We start from the raw sequence: 21,875 nt of genomic DNA on the forward strand, positions 1-21,875 counted from the left end.
CTGTCTTGAGGTCATTGATTATGTTTATATAAAAAAGCAATAAAAAGTTAATTGAATTCGTCTTCGGTTCTTGACTTTATTTTAAAAGGTGTGGGACATCAATAAAACTTTAATGCATGCAACAGATGCTCGAAAAGAAGAGGAGAGCAACACTCCTGATATTCTGGGTTATTTCGTCGTAAATTTGGATGTTTTAATGGATAATAATGGAAATATCCCAGCTTCCAAGCACTAAAATAAAGATTTTCTATTCGACTTTGCGTTTATTTTGTTTGTCATTGTTATCCTGCAAGTACGACATTGTAAAGTAAAACAGGCAGCGCCAACGTACCAGTTGACTCGACGAGGGACGTAGACTTTTTATATTGACATTAAACTTCTAAAATGCATGAAATGAATGCATGAACGATTTAAATGGGATTAAGGCTCCTTGTTTGAATATATTTGTCTCGACTGCTCCTGACTAGTTTACTTCTCACCAAAAGCTAGCAGTAACAGCAAACAGAAAAATTTGCCTGAAAATATTCATTCGAAAACAGTAACATTCTGTCCATTCATCCATTTTTTCGTCAAATTTTCCATTCTGGCTGCATTTGCGGCTTAAATATGATTGAACGAAACTACTATTAATTTTAATGTAACTGTGGTATCGTACAGGTTCTAAAACAATGAATTCATTTGACACCTAACGTTTCTTAAGAATTGATTCCATTCAAAATTCTACGAATAGGCTTTGATCGACTTAAGAGAAAAAGGTTGTTTTGACATTACTGAAATGTTTCTTTAAGACAATTACATTTTGTGTATCTCACTTCGTTCGGGCTACAACTCGCGAAATTGCCTAAAAGCAATCGTCCAAAACCAAAGGCTCTATACCAGGCAAAAGTTGGCCGATTTTTAAACGTTGGATTCGTTCCTTACATCCGCCGTTTATACAATGACAACAAATGAATGAAGGTGATATGGATTTTTATTGTGCGCGAAATTTTTGAAAACGCAAATGATTTTTGTGGAAATTTTTTTATTTTTATTTTTTTAAGGTATTTCAGGTTTTAGGTATTTAGGGTGATCAAATATATATCAATCTAAATACCTAAAACCTGAAATACCTTAAAAAAAATAAAAATAAAAAAATTTCCACAAAAATCAGTTGCGTTTTCAAAAATTTCGCGCACAATAAAAATCCATATCACCCTCATTCATTTGTTGTCATTGTATAAACGGCGGATGTGAGGAACGAATCCGACGTTTAAAAATCGGTCAACTTTTGCCTGGTATAGAGCCTTTGCCAAAACAGATACGCAAAAAATTTTTCATGTAACTGTGGATTTACATAGCAACGTAAAAGTGACAGATGCAAAAATTTTCTCATACGGCAACTCGAAATTTCATTCATAATTTTAATTTTATGAATGAAATTTCGGGTTGCAGTATTTAAAAAACATTGCATCTGTCACTTTTACGTTGCTATGTAAATCCACGGTAAGGGGTCGAAAACACATGAAAAATACTATTACAATTACAAAAATTTTTCCAAAAAAATCTGCGTCGCAAAGTAGCAAATTATCAGGAACAGACCGGCAAGAAAATTTATCTGCCACATGCGACGCGACGCAGTTTTTTTTTTGGTTAAATTTTGGTTGTTTCCAGTCAATTTTTTTTGTTGGTAAAAATTATTTGGTAGATGATGAGAAAAACTAAGCCAGCTTGTTTGAACTAATTGGGTGTAAAATTTGATTTTTGCGTTTATTTATTTATTTACTCGTATATGTATTCATAACAAAAAGAAAAACACACAAGGCACGACATTGTCGTACATTCTGAATATAAAACAAAATCGTTTTAACTAAATCTTGCGACATTTCACTAATTAAAATACAAACGTGACAGAAAGGTTCGGTTGTTCACCGGGAGTTCCATGGAGAAATGGTAACCATATATCTGAGTGTCGATAGCCAGTAATTTCTTCGATTTTGCGTCGATTGTGGTAAAAAACGGGCAGCTTGTTGAAATTTCTAAATTCAAAGTTTATGAATATTATGGTTTACATGGTGGGCAATTAGAAAAATTTTAGATTTTCGTCATATTTCAAATTTCGTCAAATTTTCGATTTTCGTCAAATTTTCGAATTTCGTCAAATTTTCGATTTTCGTCAAATTTTCGAATCTCGTCAAATTTTTGAATTTCGTCAATTTTTTTAATTAGAACTGTTCTAAAAAGCAGTGTTGACTACACTTCTAAAACGACTGATATATCGACAAAAATCTCTTCGAGAAAAGTGTGACGCAGCCTTTGAAGTACAATTTCTAAAATGAATGATATAGCTAGAGTTGACGCTTTCAGCTTCGTTACGCAAAAATTAAATTTTACACCCAATTTTAGTTCAAACAAGCTGGCTTAGTTTTTCTCATCATCTGCCAAATAATTTTTACCAAAAAAAAATTTGACTGGAAACAACCAAAATTTTACCAAAAAAATCTGCGTCGCAAAGTGGCAAATGTTCAGGAACAGACCAGCAAGAAAATTTATCTGCCACATGCGACGCAGATTTTTTTGGTAAAATTTTGGTTGTTTCCAGTCAAATTTTTTTTGGTAAAAATTATTTGGCAGATGATGAGAAAAACTAAGCCAGCTTGTTTGAACTAAAATTGGGTGTAAAATTTAATTTATATAGTTTATAACAGAAATTCTAAAAATTCTAAAATTTTTAAATTTGACGAAATTCGAAAATTTGACGAAATTTGAAAATTTGACGAAAATCGAAAATTTGACGAAAATCGAAAATTTGACGAAAATCTAAAATTTGACGAAAATCCCATTTCCAACTTTCGACATTTTTCACATATGCCCCTCAGTTCTACTCGTAAAATTCTGAGACTTTGCCGAAGAAAGTAACTCTCTATCTCTCATAATCGCAAAAAAATTAGTCCTTTCATCCTACGCTCGAGTAGCTCAAAATTTGGTCACTCTAATCACTCTAGCTCAAACGAATCTGCCCCGATTTTTTAAATAATTTTTTTGTTCGAATCGTGCTACGAATACCTTTCATTTGATGGGTCGCACGCCTCTGTAGGTTCCAATACAGCTAAGCTACAGCCGAACACACGTTCCCGACCCTCGAAAACCACACTCAGAAACCACTTCGAGGCCAATAAAACAAAATTCTGGTTTTTCCTGGGGTAATTGCGTATCACATTTTCATTTTTATGCCCACCCTGAGGTTTCTGCAAAATTTCATGGAGATTGGCTGACTAGTTTCCGAGATCAACCGTCGATAGATAGATAGAAACATAAAGAGTAAGTTGAAAGATTTTGATTGTTTGGGAAAAGTCAATTTGGTGTATTTTGTATGAAAAGTGACCAATTTCAAAACGATGTATCTCCGGCAATTTTAAACCTCCATAGTCGAGTGATAGCTCGTTTTGCTCGTATTTGAAGCGAGAATATGATAGAATATGTTTTGTGGTGATATAAACCAAAGGGTAGAAGCTGAAATGTTCGGCTATATATAGTTGCCGCGTCTCAAAAAATTTTCTTCGTTCTTTTTTTGGAAGTTAGACTGAGTCAAGTCCTCCGCTATCGCTCCGGGCATGATGTTTTAAAAATGCCGCGTCTCAAAAAATTTTCTTCCAAATCCAGTATTTAAAAAACGCCCAAATGTATGTTTTTCAGCAAAGCATCGATGCTCCTTAATATTTAGAATTTTGAATGGAATGCGAAAGACTTATATCGTCAGAATGAAAAATCTTTCTGAAACTGCCAGCCGGTTCAGAGCAAAAATAACTGACATATCGTTTTGAATAAACTTCCGCAATAAATTGAGAAGCGTTTGTTAAGATCATTTCATGTCACACACAAACACACAGAATAGTTTTCTTGTAGGAAATTAATTTTCTCTACACAATTCTCCCCTCCCAGGTTTTTAATCATCAATGCTTCAACTAAATTGATACAAAATCTATCTGTGAAAGAAAAATTGTTTTTGTTATCCGGATGAGAGTTGAATCTCAATTCACATAATTTCATAGTTGCTGAACAAGTTTTGCTAAAGAAAAACGTATTTTCATAACATAACATGCTGTTACATTATCCGCTGCATTTATTTATCATTACGTTTACTGTGGCATGCAGACAAGATCAGTAAAGTGAATTTGTACCACTCTCACGGAAATTCGGTTTCTTTTTTTTTTCTCAATAAAAGTTTTGTTATTTGACGAGTCATATTATATGGATGGTAAAATTAAAACAATGTTGCTCTGTAATCTTCTTTATTTGTAGAAAATGTTTGCATATCGTGGCGTATGCTTTAAATGAGGCATTTTGCTAATTAAATTAAATTGCAATCACCAATGCAAGAAATGGTAACACTTTACTTTAATGTTCTATTTGCGAAAGACTACAGAGACAAATTGATGTTCGTCGTTTTGCAAAGAAGGAAAAAATATGCTTGATGTCGGCGTAATGCAGAATTGAACGCGAGGATGGTTTACACACTTACCATTTTTGTGCATTTAATCTCATGCTATAAAAGAGATCACTTAGTGGCAGATGTGCGTCATACTTTCGGTGTGAAGTCAACGGGAATCATGTGTTAATGTGCACATTTCGTACCTAGGACAAATAGTACACTACTATACCAGCGAAGTAATTTGATATATTATTTACCCGAGGTACTTTTACTCATCGTGGATACGAGATATCAAACTATTTCACGTGTAAAGTATAACATTTTACTTTACGAGCGAGGGAAAAGGTTTTCACTAGTGAGGGAATAGCCACATTACCTCACTAGTAAAGTAAAATTATATTTTAGTGCGTGAGAGGTTTCCAGAACGAGCCGAAGGCTAATACGGTAAAAAAGACTTTTAGTCCGTGGTACGAATAGTATTTTTTATATTGGACGGAGAAAAAGTGTACTTTTTTGGTCCTAGGTATCCATTGGTCCATTTCATACCTAGGACCCGAAAAGTGCGACTTCGTCGAAATGTACTATTTCGTCACCTAGGACCAAAATTTTTTTTTTGGCGTGTGAGAAGTTTCCAGACAGAGCCGAAGGCTATATTGGACTTCGTCGCACTTTTCGGCTCCTAGGTATGAAAAATATATTTATAGGGGAATCTCTGCAAGCCTCGATTTTCCCCTTAAATTGCAGTTTTGTATAGAGAGTTCGCCGCGTTTACCAAGGTTATTTCAGACAATAGCTGACCACTCTTTTAGTTCCACTTTCGTTCGTAAAAGGGAAAAAGCGGAACTATCTTCACGCCGCATATATGCAACAGTAAAATAGTTCCAGTTGTAGAAGGAAAGTGGAACTAAAAAAGTGAAACTATTGTAACGCTGCGGCGTGACCATAGTTCCACTTTTTTCCTTTTACGAAAAAAGCTGAACTAGAAGATTTGTACTAACTATTGTAACGCTGGTAAACGCCAAAGTTCTGAAAGAACCTTGGTAAACGCGGCAGACTCTCTAAAAGTTGACCATATTTTTGCTCCAAACTCGCTAAAGTGCTAAATTAGGGCGATTTATGTATCATTTGATTTTAAGTAATCTGTAGGGATGGGAGGCGTTCAAAATTATCGATAATATCAATCGAAAGAAATTATCGATAATCGATTAATCATATCGTTATCGATAATTTAATAATTATCGATAATTATCAAAATATCGAAATTAGATAATTATCAAAATATCGATATTTTGATATTTATCTGAAAATTCATGATAATATACCGATATATCGGAATATATCGATAAATATCGGATTTTCGAATTATCTATCATTAATTATCGATAATTATCAAAATATCGAAATTAGATAATTATCAAAATATCGATATTTTGATATTTATCTGAAAATTCATGATAATATACCGATATATCGGAATATATCGATAAATATCGGATTTTCGAATTATCTATTATATATCGAATTATCGATGTCTTGATAATTATCAAAATATCAATAATTATCGATTATCGATATTTTTTTGATAATTTTCGATAAAAAAAGTCGATAATTATTGATAATCATTTTCATTATCGCCAATGCCTAGTAATCTGCTTCGTTGCTAAATGCTACGATTATCAAAGTAGAGAGTGTAGCGTAGTTCTAGTAGCATCTCTGTGGATTGTCAAGTCTGTCAGGTGTTATTTTATGAAGAATAGAAAAACTCTGTTAAACAATCTGTTCTTAAATAATTATATTTTCGTTTATTTAATTACATATGACTTTTATTGCAGTTAATGCAAATAATATTAATCATGTATTTCATTCCCGTCATATCGTCTCAACTCGTATGCTACATCCATAATTATTTTTTTTGTTATATTCATTTTAATTATATATTACATTCCTCCACATTTCTATAAATTTATGAATTTTTATATTTCCTCTAGGCATTTTTCTTTCTCTGTGTTGTTCTATATGGGTTCCCTTCCTTCAATTAATTTTTTCAATTGGTTTTGCTTGTTTCGCATTTTCGTACTATCAAACAGTGACAATAGTAAAAATTTTGTTGTTGGTTTTCCTTAATCATTTTATTTAAGTTTTTTTTCGTTCATCCATATAAAAAATCTATGAGGCTGAACAAAAAGGCACTATTTTAGGACACATTGATAATTCTTCATTTTTTTTATGCTTTTTTTTTTTTAATTTCTTTTTAATATTTTCTCATTTTAAATATAAAATTTTTTTCTTCGCTATTGATCTCTCAATAATTCTGTTCATATTTTTTATTCCTTTAAATTTTTATTCAATAGGTGCAGTTTTCTCGTTATCCAATTATCAAAAAAAAAAGAATTATGTTTAATAGAATGGACGGATCAAATTTAAAAATAATATGGTTCTTGTTCACTGACTTACACAATAGAATTTGAATTTTCAGAAAAATGTTTCCTGTAAATAGTTTTTTGTTTAAAAAAAAACTTTTTTAAATTCATACACCAAAGCAGAATGCCTTAAGGTCAAATTTCGTGTTTTATTCTAATAAAAAGGAATTCATAACCCTTTTACACGTAAGAAAATTGTTTCTTTTTTTGTATATATTAAATTTTGTATAATTTTTAAACTCTGCAGTAATTTATTCAAGCGTTTTTTTTATTATGAAGGCCTCATTAAGCAAAAAAGGCATTTGGTTTTTCGTTTGTAAACATTTTTTATTTATATTTTTCTTTCAAACATTATCTAATCCTTTCGAACATTGTAAAGTGTACACATTAAATTAAGAGTCCCCACACTGAAGAGAAAGCCGCTGTTACATCCGCAAAAAGACGGTTTTTTCATTTCAAATTATGCATATATGAAGAAGACTTTGACTCTGATTTTTTGATGCTTTTCCAAGGTTTTCGTCTCTTATTCCGCTTCGAAATGACCGTTTAATCAACCCGAACAAAAAAATGCAATTAGTTCCGCCAAAAAACTCATTCAAAAAAGAAAATTTTAAATTGAAAAAAATCAAAAACTAAAACGTGTGGATAAACGAACAACAAAACGTTTTGTTTTAGAAAAAATAGAATACAAAGAGAAAATAGAATTTGCCAAAATGCCTCGCGTTTTTTGTGAATTAGACAATTTTGTCGATATTTTCCGTTTTTCTTTTCAATTTGCATACCGCGCATCAAGTTTGAATGTGCATCTGTGTCTTTTGTTCGTTAACTAAAAATTCGTTACCCAAAGTGAAGATTTTGACATATTTTATGTGAAAGAAGTGTCAAAATTCTCACCGGTGAAACTTAACGAAGTGTTCCTGAACGAGCTCTAACTCTAGCTACGCTACACATAGCGACGTGAAATAGACCTATAGGTGAATCGAATTAGGTCTCTTTCGCGTTGCTATGTGTAGGGTTGAAACTTAGAACACATTTTATTGTTGCTGCAGAGCACATTTTTGACTTTCGTGGAATCAAATACGCAACTTCAGTGGTTCTCTAAATAGGGTACTGAAACCTGACAGTGTATCGTACAAGTGTTAAACACTGGTTTGGACTTTTGTGTCTCATACGATGTGAACTTGGAAAAGTTTTTTCAAACGTTCATAAGCCGTACAACATGTATGTGACGACGGTGTTTTGATTCTTCTATAGATACGAAGTGTATCTATATTTGTTGAAGTTGTTCAACCAAAAGATGAACCGATCATCATTAAATTGGTTAACATCGAATGCATTCTAAATGCATTCATCACATCAACAACGAATCCATGCCATTGGACAGGCAACAATGTAGTATGAAATTAAAAACGTGAAATGTAGAAATATTTTCATGTGAAATAGAGGACTTTCTGCAGCTGATCACTATGATCACTTTTGCTTGAAGTGCGTTGCCGGTATCTAAATGGTATTTTTCGACAATTTCTATGTTGAAGGACCTTTGTATTAGTTAGAATCCGTTCATCGAATTGATGTGTACCAATACCCTCTCTAGCAACCAAACTAGGAAAATTAAGGTGGTAAAACTGTTCAGTGTATTCTATCATAGAAAATTTTAACAATAATTTAAATGAAGTAAGAGCAGCGATGTCTTTTTTCGTGTTGATAATATTAAGTCTACTGTTGCCCTTTCAGTGTTCGAAAATGAATAATTTATTGTTCTGACCTGACGTCTGTTCTTGTGAGTTGCTCAGTCATTTTGGTGTCCAAAAATGAAATGAGGTTTAAAATTTATCTTTTTCGCGTGACGTCGATATTGCTTTGAAAAAGAGCGCGGCACGGCAACTCTATTACAAATAAGAATCAGTGTCACATTTGTCAAAATAAGGTGGTATTTTGACTGCGTCAAAACGAAGTTTGGTTGCAAGAGAGGGTATTGTGTGTACATATTTTCAATAATGTCCTTCGCAAATTTGTCATTGATTTTCAATCATTTTTTTTAAAAACATTTATGTTGTGATGGTCTAGTGGCTCAAACCATCAACGCTAAGGCTGCAAGAACGCCAAAATAGTATCTCGGATTGAGGTGGATCTACAAACTGGAACTATTTTACAATTTGTGGTTTGGATTTTTGCCTTGTCGTTAAAATTCGTAACGTTACAAACACGTAGCCATCTCTATAACGTCACAAATCTATTTCTAAAAATCGTCCAGTATGCTGATACAGTAATTTTTACATAAAGTTACAAGTACAAATTTTAAACGTTACAACAGGTGTCGTACAACATCGTTCCAATTCAAGAATAATCGCGAAGAGTTGGAACTGTACACGAAGTATTTGCCTTATTTGGAATTGGGAATCGAACGTTATGCAGAAGCGACAACACTGCAGCAGCTCATTCTCGCCGCACAACGGTTCATAGGTCCACTTCCGGAACATTTTTTCAGTTTTTCGTATAGGATTGTATGGGGGAGTACCGGATTTTTTTAAATTTAAATGTTTATCGTGTAGCAGGGACAATTACCGATCAAATGGTACCAAACTCGCCGAGTCCATAGGTCCACTTCCGCATCCGTTTGAACATTTTTTGACGTGATTTGAACGATAAACAAATGGCGCTGTGTTTGAGGATTTCACATTAATACGTCGGTTGCCTCAGTAGCAATGAAGACTAGCACATAAAAATATTGAATGTCGGTTGCTAGCTGTCGCTTCATTATAGGGAAAATACCGTTTCGAAACTATCAGAAAATGCAATTTTCAAACGATGATTTAAAATCAGCAAATAATTTTAGAGACATGATAGAATTGACATTTGTTTCAAACTGAATTCGATTCTAAATTAGAAAATGAATTCGAAAAACGTTTTTCGTACAGCAGTTCTTGGTGAAGAAAAAAGAAAAGAAATATTGCGCAATGTCAGCTGGGATGTTAAATGTAAAATCAATTCATTTAATAGTTCCTCAGTCTTGATGCTGCCAAAAACACCCAAGAAAAAATTGATAAAATTTATCGTGTTCGAATGGTATAAGTAGCGCGCTTGTGACTTGCGTGTTTTCTCTTAGATGTTTTGCTTCACTCCGAAGTTTAATTAGATTTTCAACAATATTTGGTTTAATTTAAAAAATCAAATATTGTTCTAATCACTTTGAAATTGAAAATAATTTTGTGCTAAATAATGGGCTTTAAAAGTGACTAAAGCAAAAAAAATTTATTTAACGAAAAATTTTCAATGATTTTGTTGTTCCAAATTGAATGATGTTTTCATTTTGAATCAACCGATTTGCGTTTACAATTAGTGAATTTGCTCACAGTGAAACTGTACCACAACGAGAAAAGTCAATATTGAACCTAGTGTGGCCAAATAAATTTGTCAATCAAATTTTTATGAATTGAAATTGAATGGTTACACAAATTACGGTAGATTTCCTGCACACGGATGGATGGGGGTGACTATTAGAGGGAAACAGATTTCAGGCACCTAAACGGTGTTGAAGTGCAAATGGAAACGGTACTTCGGTATGGCCTTTAGAAACGATAGCGCCAATAATCTACTACACAATCAGTTCCTAAATTTGTTGGAACAATTTAACCACAAACCGAAAGGGGCGCAACCGAAAACACTTAGTGTCCCTTAATTCTCAATTCACATAGACATAAGGAGACACTATAATTTAACTGTTGAATTTCGTTCAAATTTAACTATTATTATGTATGAATGATGGCACAAAATTTTGAAATGGATTCATTTCCGTCTGACTGTCTGTCTGACAATGAAAACAAATTCTCTATTATTTAGACCAATGAAATCGTAATTGGTTCTCGATTTGGCGGTTTTGTTTAGATCAAATTGTGGTTTGGTAACATATTAGTGTGTTAAAGCATTGTTTGGACATTCTATACGTTGACCTGGGCGCGGCTACATAAATTTAATTGTCTATACACGTATGGCCGATCCAGAATGGAGGAGTTATTAATTTACAATTTTATGTTTGAAACCGCAGACTGTTTTAGAGAATGAACATCGAAATTTGTTGAATGACTTTAGGTCAAAGTAAGATTTTCTTCAATTTCTTCTACTGACTTTACGAAAAATTTCACATCTGCACTGGAAGCTAACACTAACCGGATTGTGACTAGATATTTTTCGAACAAAAGCACATTGAAAAACAAGTATCGTGATAAAACAAAACAAAAAAAAATCATTTCGCTTGATGCAAACAAAGCAACAAGCCAACAAAGCAAAAAGAAAAATGCAACAAAAAATTCAGTTAAAAAAAAAAATTAAATTAAAAATTGATTTTTATTTGAATAAAATTTCATTTCAAACAAAGTAATAATCTCATTCTGTGTTTTATAATTTAAAAATCACATCAAATTCCGCATTTAATTTCATATATCAAACAGACGAGAAATCGATCGCATTGATTTCATTAGTTTTTTGTTTTTAATTAAATAAAGGATAAAATTGTTTAAGAAGTTTTTTGTTTTTTGTGATGTATAAATATTCTCTCTCTCTCTCTCTCTCAAACACCTAGGACGAGTATTCGATACTCTCACACTAATCGTTGTCACTTAACTCTTTTGTTGTTTCATAATTTTTTTCCTCCTTACATTTCGACGGGGTTCTTAAAATGCTGTAACCTAATTTTGATTTTTTTTTCTTTTCCTCTATTTCTTGCTCTCTCTCTCTCTCTATTTCTCTGTTAAATACATTTTATTTATGAAGACTTGACTATTCGATGACTTGTTTGGTCAAAAAGTTTAAACACAAAAGCCTTACAATGAGTATAGTGCAATTCACATCACATTTATCATTTATTCCGTCGACAACGAAACACACTTTATTGGTCTAGTTTGAAAAAGATTTGGGTTTCAATTTCATTATCGAAAGATGATCCTAGTCAATTTATTGAGTTGGGATAACCATTTTGTATATTGGGATTGATTGTGAGATGTTTCACAGTTGAAGAGGAAAAAGTGAAATAGAGACGCTACCAGTCCTTCTGATTTTATTTTTTGCCATCGGCATACGTACATGCTAGTGAAAATGTGGGAAATTGATCCGTAGTGCGTGACAGAGTGACCAAATGATCGTAAATCCTGTGGCTATGCCGTTCATTGGGAATTTTTACATACTGAAATTACTGAAAATTGCCCAAAATTTACCAAAAATTTGCTCATTTTACCAAAATTTACCTATTTTTGGAAAATTTCTGAGAATTTTTTGGTAAAATTCTCATGAATCAGATTTTTCGAAAGAGTTATTAAATGCGCAATGCTGTAAACAGAATACAAAAAAAGAATGAGAAGATCTGTCGTCTCTATGTGTATCCCTTTTTCCAACTGGAACCGTGACAAGTTTTCAATTTTCGAGGAATTATCATTTGATTTGAAAATAGAGTTGCCAGGTATACCCATTTTCTACAAAAACTAGAGGAATTCCCCATTTTATGGTTTGAATGTATGACACGGCTCATTTCCTTTATTGTATCAGAATCCTCATAATCGCTTTCAAACTCGAACATAAAGGTGACAATGCCACCTGGTAAAATATATTTTTCTCGCAAGCTTTTTCCTTCTTTTTTTTTTAATTGCAGCAAATCATTATGATGGAATGTTTGCAAAACATTTTTTTTTAATTTTAAAGTTTTTTGGTTTGGTCAACAAATTTGTTTAAAAAAAATTAATTCGTTGACGTTCGACTGATAAGTTCGATCAAAATTAGAGCATTTTACATTTTGTGTTTTTTTGATTTTTTTTTTGTATAAATTCATTAATTTATTATCGTTTCTCCTATGTTTTTTTTTTGTTTGTTTTTTATATAAAATAATTAAAATATTATTCATTTATGTACAGAATTAATTTAATTTAATTTTAATTTAATTGCATTTATGTTTTTTATGCATTATTTCTTTGAGCTTTTTCATTTTTTTGTTTTTCTTCATTTTTGTTTGTTAATTTTTAACAATATAAAAATAGCACTTTTTCCATTGGCTAATTTCCTCATCTCATTCATTCATAACTTTTTCATGGGTGTGTGTATTTGTATAAAAAAGCGTGCTCATAATTTGGTTTCCTTTAATTTTTTTTTATCATTTCTTTTCCTTTCAAAAAAAAAACTCTCTCTCTCTTTCTCTCTCTCTCATTGTACACTTAGTCACCAGTTCTCTTTAACAGCTAAATGGTTAAGCAAAGGTACATAAGTATTCTAAAAGTTTAAACTGGATGATTAAAGGGATGATTCGTTGAAATGAAGATTTTAATTTGAACAAGAAGAAAAAACAAAACATTTTTCCATTTTAATATAAATTGATAAAAATCGATTTTGTTTCATTTCTTACAGAATTTGCACTCTTGTTACAAACAAGTTTCTTAAATAAAACAAAGAAAAAGAAATTTAACTCCGGCGTTTCATTTTTATTTTTTTATTTTTGTCGCTTTATTGATTACTACGTAATCATTGTAGTAATAAGTATAAGTTTAAGACTTACTTAAAAAAAAAGTCATAAAAACTAAAAGATTTGTCACCGACAAGGTCGTAAATGAAGTAATTTTTTTTGTAAATGAACTTCTAACCAGCATGGACATGCCGTTACCTCTTGACGTTGGTATTTTGGACCCCATCCTTTGGCAAAGCTAATTCGAACACTGTAAATATCGACTGGACCAGTTTGAGTGCCGGCTAAATAACTGGGCCACGCAAAAGCTTCCGTTGCGGCCCTGAACAAATTTTAAGAAAAAGATAGAACGGACGTTTATTAAAATGTTTCATGTAAATAGCGGATAAGCCGCAGAAACCAAGACGGTAAACGTTGGAGAGGTCACGCAGATGGCAGATCGCCATTTCATTCGATACGCGGAAACACACCTTTTCCCCTCAAACAAATTCGCCAAAAACGAATTTGTATGACGTGGTGAATATTAAGTATGAAACGTGGTGTGTCATCCGCGTGACCTTGTTATTACAGTTTACAGACCTGCATTGAACGGCTATCGAACACTTACTTATTGTGATCAAAGGCACGTAAACAATGTCCCGGTGGCACCCGATACACCAGCGTCCTGGTGTCGATATCGTTCAATGTTGGCGAATGTACGAAAACTGGCGCTGAAGAACGGTTATACAACCATACACCATCCGCTTCTCTACTTAATGTTACGCCTAAGCCGATTTTTTGTCTTGCCTTGAGCACAGCATCTGGCGTTGCTGATATCCGTTGCATGGCTAGCGTTGATAAGCACATTCCATTGCCTCGGGCCTGTTCAGCGAAGACATTAACGGCTGCATTTTCAACAGGAAATAAACCGCCGACACGTTGTGATAATTCCCAATATGCCAGCTGACACCATCCTGTTGTAGAGGTAGTGTCTAAAAAAAAGAAATCAGAAAACAATTTTTTTCATTATTCATTTGAATATAAAGTTGAAATTAGTTTGAGTTTCGTTACAGTTGGATGATGGTGGTTTATTTGAGGTTGGATGATTAAGATTTTTTTTGTATTTTCCTTTATTCATGTTCATGTGCAATAACAATTTCTAAGAACGTTTAGCGGTGACCGTATTCTGAGGTATTCCTCGACGGAAGTTTGTAATTTGTTTTCATATAAATTTCGGAGAAATTGCGCACGCAAACGAGGAAGGAACTCGTTGGTCACTTATGTTTGAAACATTTCGGTTTTTGTTTTGAGGGATTCTTTTGAAAAACAGCCTACCAAAATCGGGCGTGTTTTCTAGTGGAACTTTTTATAGGTACCTAGAGAGGTTTTCGACCCTAGAAGCCAAAACCACTCTCGAAAAAATTCTTCGAAGCTTTTACGGCTGGTGAAAGGTGATCGAAAGCCGAAAATTTGCAGTAGAAGTTTTCAACAGAAAACTTGCACTTTTCTTACCAATATTTCTCTAGTTACACGAGCCATACATGGTGGTGTGGGGTATCATTTGAAAGGTAATTTTATGTGCTTTTGGGCCAAATAAGGTCTTATGGGGTTTGGATGCATATGCGATGAAATATGGGCACTTAAACAATTCAACTTCTCATATTTCATCGTAGATGCTTTCAAACCCCCATAAGACCCTATTTGGCCCAAAAGCACATAGAATTACCTTTCAAATGATACCCCACACCACCATGTACGGCTCGTGTAACTAGAGAAATATTGGTAAGAAAAGTGCTAGTTTTCTGTTGAAAACTTCAACTGCACATATTTCAGTGAGGATCAATTTTAAAACCAATGAGTCTCTATTCGGCTCAATAGTACATGTGATTACCTTTCTAATGACACCCCACACGACCCTGTACGGCTCGTGTACCCGGAGAAATTTTGGTAAGAAAAGTGCAAGTGTTCGGTTTTTGATCACCTTTCACCAGTCACAAAAGCTTCGAAGAATTTTTGTGAAAGTAGTTTTGGGTTCTAGGGTCGAAGTCCTTTCTAGGCACATATAAAAAAGTCCACTGGAAAATGCGTCCGATTTCGGTAGGCTGTTTTTCAAAAGAATCCCTCTTTTGCTGTGAATTTTTATGGGAAAGGCCCATAGGATAAATTACAATTTTCAATCAAATTCAACCAAATTCTTATTTCCCCCATTCACTCTACTATTTATTCAGATCGGTTTAGCTAATCGATTTCATTTTACTATCCATGAAATAAATTTTATTTCATTCATTTCCTCTGCCCCATTTCCATTTATTTTAATTTTTTTTTACATTTAAGTCATCAACACGATAAAAATATTTAAATAAAGCTCGCGACGATTTTTTTCTCACTCTCATTGCAAAGTGAGTAATTTTCTTTTGTGTCAACACCGCAATTTATAAAAAAAAAACAACAACAACAACTATATAAGACGAGATCGTTATGAAAAATCATATCTAGGTACTCTTAAATCGATGGAAAAAGTAGGTTGCACCGAAAGCACGAGTATCACAAAGGTTGTTTTGGAAGTAGCAGCATCCAATGTATTCTGGTTTACTAACGCATGTGAAACTTGATTTCCACAAAGAAAAATGAAAAAAACGAGCCATCAGAACAGTCGGAGCGTTTGCTGCGACTGAGCCCCGTACAAACCCGTATATCTATTGCGTACGTGACCCTAGTGCGTCTGTCACCCTACTTTGACCGTAAGCCTATTGCGCCGGTTAATGTAGTTAAAGTAAAATTATTATGGAATGTGTACATCTTAGAAATTGCGCATAGCGCAATTACGAAGCCCCGTACGACGTTCCTTTCAAATGAAACAAAAATTTCAAATCGCCCTAAAATTTTATTTTTTTGAAGGGCCTAGTATCGGCCTCAGTCCGAGGACCCAAATTTAAAATTTTTTTCAACTACATTCTATTCGGCCTTTGATTACCTTCCAAATGAAACAAAAATTACGAAAAACGGATGAAATTTGCTCGAGTTATATGTAAAATACACATAGGGCCCTAGTATCGGCCTCAGTCCGAGGACCCAAATTTAAAATTTTTTTCAACTACATTCTATTCGGCCTTTGATTACCTCCCAAATGAAACAAAAATTACGAAAAACGGATGAAATTTGCTCGAGTTGTATGTAAATTACACATAGGGCCCTAGTAGTGGCCTTAGTCCAAGGACCCAAATTTAATTTTTTTACAACAACATTCTATTCGGCCTTTGATTACCTTCCAAATGAAACAAAAATTACGAAAAACGGATGAAATATACTCGAGTTATATGTGAAATACACATAGGGCCCTAGTAGCATTTCACTTCTAAGGCCCTAACTCACGGTCCACTCACCCGATTTTAAAATTTTTTTCCTGGATTGGTATTGACAATACCTATCATTTGCCGTGTCATTTACATTTCCATCGTTTATTTTGCCATAAATATCACCAAAAGACCTTAAATCACTTAGGTGGCCCTAACTCACGAAGGGCCGACCCGAATATGCCCATCTTCGAACTTAGCCTCACTATTTCGACTATCTTTCAGGGAAATTTTTTTTTTTTTGAAATCGGATTTGATTTACTCAAGATATCGACGTGACAGACGGACAGACGGACAGACAAAATTTTTATTGCGGATTCGTCATTTATGAACATAGGCAAACACTTTGCCCTTACCGTCTGCTTCGAATTCCATCAATTACACACGGCATCGTAATCCTATAAGCCCCTTTGTACTTCGTACGGGGCTAAAAACCGAAAAGAGTCCACACGTAATGAACCAGCAGGGGGCAGATTGATATGTAATGGTCAACTTTCGCATAGGGTAGGTAGTAAAATCATTAAAAAAAATTACCAAAGTCGAAACAACTACAATTTCTCAGTATTTATTTGGTTCCATTTTCTTACAAACAAATTATTCTAATTGGAATTGGAATAGAAGACCTTTTGTTGCCACGAAAATTTTACATAATGCAGACAGTTATACTTGGCTGCTTTCGTCTCTAAATCTGGATATTCAGATAATTTCTAAATGTATTGCGGAACGGTCATATCATTATACTGTAATAATGCTACCATTATCTTTTCTGTCTCTCTATTATATATACACCCAATTTCATTAATTATACTCTTAAACTGTGTGTACACAACCAAACTAACCATAAACAACAAAAACCACACACAATTTTTCGTTAAAGATATTCATATAAAGATACAATTTTTGTTTATAGTTTATGTGCAACAGTTGTTTGGTGTATAAAATTTTTACGTATAAATTGCTGGCGCCAATATTATTTTGCTGGTAAAAATATGTATTATGGAGACTGATTTCAATCATGACGATGACGAATGGATTAAGGAAAAAAATAATATGAAGGAGAAAAAAAATTACAATTTTCAATGAAATTTATGTCAAACTAATTATTATTCATGAGACGTACAGTGTTTCTTTAATTAATTTTTTTTTTCCCAACAAAAACAGTAAGGTAGTTTTTGACATTTATGACCCTCGTTATTTTCAATAAAATTAGCTACGAGTCTTTTTTTCCTTCATTCTTTCCCATACGTCTGACGCCAAATTATGTCGTCTAATCACTTAAGAACTACATGGGTATCGGTGTTGTGAATCAATTTCAATGAAAATGCAAGAAATAAAAATAAAAAAACAAAAAGACAGAAAGACACGAAAAAAATAAAATAAAATAAAATTTACTATACAGAACCCAATACAGTAGAGAGAATCTGTCTCTTCACCATTATATTCAAGATTACTTATTTAGCTTTGTGTCACACCATAAAATTTCACTGTCATGATAATGTGTCCAACTTCAGACGATAAAATAAAATTCGTCGCCGCAGATCAGACTGTCGTATGTCGTATGGTTATATAGCTTATGTATATAATATAAATATATAGCGCAATATAATTGTTATGATACGCCATGAATTCACGTGCCAAAAGAAAGAAGCGAAGAAAATATGAACAGTCAATGTCTGATCGATGTCTGTTGTCTGCAAATATTCAATAGATCAAATTTATTGGTTTCAGAGATTACTGCTTACCGTCGTCATGGTTTTTTCTATAAAGTTTAAAACGAAAGAAAACAATGAATGGTAAAGGAAAAATTGTCTCGTTCGTACCAATTGACCCTAATTTTATCTTCTATTCGGACACACATCAATTGAAAGTGATTGTTATTTCTACTCGTGTTTTTTTTTTTTTTGCAATAAATATGTTAAGATCTTAGTTAATAGAAGTCGAGAAGCGATAAGATACTGTATGTCGTCGACGTTATATTTTTTGTGTTTTGTTTTTTACCTACAAGTTTGGTGCTACTGATCGAAGAGACGGGCGGTAAGTTTTAGTCATAGAGTTATTAAACACTGTCGCCCATAAAAATTTATGTCTGCGAAAATGTTATAACAATTTGAAATATTTAATTAACTTACTTCTGGAATGTTATCGACGGAATTTTGGCGCCAGTATTTGCCATTTGGGTTATTTGTGTTGGCAAAAAACCAACAACGCGACAAACCAATAGTTAATTTACAATACCGAAATATATATTTTAAAAGACGACAAGAAAAAAATGTAATGAAGAAAATGAAAAATAAATCAGTGAAACACCACCAACCGGTCGGTGTAATTTACATTTTAAGAATCTTCAATGCTGAAGATGTGCAAATGTCGACAATGCAAATGGCAGTGCTCAAAATTTGTATTTTCAATGTTGGGAATTTTGCGACAAGATGTTCGCATAGCTAGTCAACATTGTCTTATTAATCTGCTAGCGCACTTAAATGGAGAGAAAACGTTTAGAAATGCGTTTTGAATTTTTGAGTTTTTTTTTATAAAACTAAAATTTGTCACGGAAAAAGTATTTATTATCATAGTTTTATTGATTGAAACTATTATTCCCATTTATTTTATAAATTTGAACAAAAATAATTGATAAACGAAAAAACCGACACTCCACCTATAAACAAACATAGGGCGCGTACATCCATTGCTTTTCGATAAGTGACAATTGTCAAAGTTCATTATCCATCCATCTCTCCCTTTTACCCATGTCTACGTTAAAATTGTCAGAAATTCGCTAGTGAATGTTGATAATTGCTGTACGCGCTTTTGATAATTTTTAGTGAACGAAAATGAACTTCAGCGTAAAAAAAATAGACTTCGAAAGTTCGAACTGTCAAGTAAACCGAGACAAAATTGAATCGAGTTCAAGTTTGTTTTTTCTAAACGGCTGACAGGAATTTCGCGCCGCGTCATTCACAATAATATACAAAATGACACATGTTGTATAGGGAAAATGTCACTTTGGGGGTTATTGTGAATGACACGGCGCGAAATTCCTCAACACCAGGCAAAACGGAGTGACAACGGAGGCAAAACGGAATACTTTTTTAAGTGCGCTGCCACCTTAAAGGCCAACATACATCTAGTGTCATCGGGAATACGATATTTCTATTGTTTAAATCAGCTAAAATCGGTTAAAACCAGTTTTAACAATAGAAATGTCATATTACTAACTGACACTATATTCTAGTGTGTGTTGACCTTAAGCGAAATGAAAAACCAATCTCTGTGTTGAAAGCAAATGTTGACAGTAAATAGAGAGAAAACCAACTGTCACCCATTTCTATGTAATACGACCGCTGATCTTGAGACTTTTCCTCCGTTCATGCACGATTTTGCTATATCTTTTAAATTGAATGTCTTCCACTGGCCAGAACTCCATCATCATTCATAGACGACCAATTTCCATATTTTACTGGAGTCGCGTCGCGTTCTGGATTTTGTCAGAAAAATGCTAACAAAATGCCGATAATTTAGAACATGTAACAGACAATAAATCTCTACGACGATGAGATCGTACACGAATAATATACCAGAATTACCATAAGAGATGCAACGCTTGTTCGGGGAAACTATATATAATATGCCAAAAAAAACCTACAAATTTCCACACGAAAGGCGTTCTTTATATAAATTAACAATAAAATTTATGCAATCGTATAAGTGAAATAAGCAAACATGTAGAATGTTAATTTTATTTATTTTACCCAATCCGTAAATGAGTGTTGATATTTTCTAATAAAAACTGGCGCCGATTCTTTCAAGGTAAATGTTAAAAATCAATTATTTTGTTGCGATTTTTATGGAAATTGGAAGAGTTATTAATTTAGCAAATCTTACATTTAATTTTTATTTATTTACGTTTGAAATTATAGCAATGAACATGCAACAAAAACCAGATTCGATCGAACGGTTGATTTGTTTATGGATACATTTTTGGATTCTCACATATATGTTAGGACGGTGTATATATACCGAACGGTTTTATAACATGGATCAATTAGACTGGTTCGTCAAAATGCAATAAAATGGTTTTCAACTGTTTTGTATTGCAAGTACGAATTGAAAAACTGTACACCCAAAAAAGATACCTCCTAAGAAACAGCCCTAAATTCTATACCCGATAATGGTACTTTTCGAGGTACAATTGAAACGAGTTCACCTTTCAGAAACTGCTAATCATCTGACAGTAATAGTTAATGTTAACAGTAAAATCTTGTGTTGAATCATGGCTCCACCATAATATAATGACCTTGATCCCAAAGCTGAGATTGATTAAATTCAGAACGAGAGACCAGTTTCCTATCGTCGTTGGGGTAAATATATTCTACTTTAGAACCGTTACGTACCCATTTTATTCTGTTATTACCACAAACTGATATACTTCCGTGTAAATTCTCTAAAGTCTCTCATCCAACAATAGTTACAAAGAGCGTACGGTGAAATATATATCAAATTGTACAAAATTTTAATCACCTCATGAAGCAAAGCATATTGTTTTCTATTAAATAGAGTAGCGAATGGTTGCGTGTGTTCGATTTTATTTTAATATATAGGTGCGCTGCTTACGACATGTATTTGTATGACAGGCGCCAACAATCGCTAAGTCTAGTCGTTTTGGTCGTCTACAGTATTATATATATATATATATATATGTATGTATATAAGTATGAATATACTCATTGTGTTGGAAGAAACCAACGTTATTGTGATGTTATTTTATATTCCAGAGGCACATTTTGTATGGGTAAAGAAAAAATGGTTGGATTTCTTTGCTTTTCTTTTCGTGTATTTTTTTTTTGAGAATTTTAATTAATTAAAGTATCATGTCAAACAAAAGTTACGAATGAACGTTATCTTTGAAATTCACAACCCAACGGCTATGACATTTTCCAAATCGACTGTTCTATAACAAGCCACAGAGAAGAAGCGGAACATATATTTAAAAATGTTTTTTTTTTAAACGCAAATTGTATCCAGAATGTCCATTTAAATGACCAATTTTGAAATCGTGGGCTACCATCGAAAAATCTTCGGCTTCCGTGTTCAACATAATTGAAGCATACATGACAGATTTCCGCCGATGATGTAAACTGAGACGAATTCATAAAGAAAAAAATATAACAATAACCTGCGTCACCCACAACGAATTTCTGGATTGCATTTTCATACCTAATCACCGTCTTAAATCTCAATATTTATTTTTATTATGTGTCATAAATGTTTCTTAT

At 33.1% G+C, this 21,875-nt stretch overlaps 1 protein-coding gene across 1 annotated transcript in view; it reads right to left on the reverse strand.

Moving 5' to 3' along the window:
• Positions 1 to 11,321: 11,321 nt before the first annotated feature.
• The window catches only part of LOC119067800 (mothers against decapentaplegic homolog 6), a 56,347-nt gene continuing 45,793 nt past the window's right edge, over positions 11,322 to 21,875 (reverse strand). The window contains exons 6-7 of the mRNA XM_037170947.1: positions 13,878 to 14,241; positions 11,322 to 13,592 (exon numbers count right to left, since the gene is read on the reverse strand). Coding sequence (XP_037026842.1) covers positions 13,397 to 13,592; positions 13,878 to 14,241 — 560 coding nt within the window. The 3' untranslated portion in view covers positions 11,322 to 13,396. The remainder of the gene's footprint in view (positions 13,593 to 13,877; positions 14,242 to 21,875) is intronic.

The sequence above is a fragment of the Bradysia coprophila genome (genome assembly GCF_014529535.1).
Source record: "Bradysia coprophila strain Holo2 chromosome X unlocalized genomic scaffold, BU_Bcop_v1 contig_128, whole genome shotgun sequence".
Taxonomy (NCBI): Eukaryota; Metazoa; Arthropoda; class Insecta; order Diptera; family Sciaridae; genus Bradysia; species Bradysia coprophila.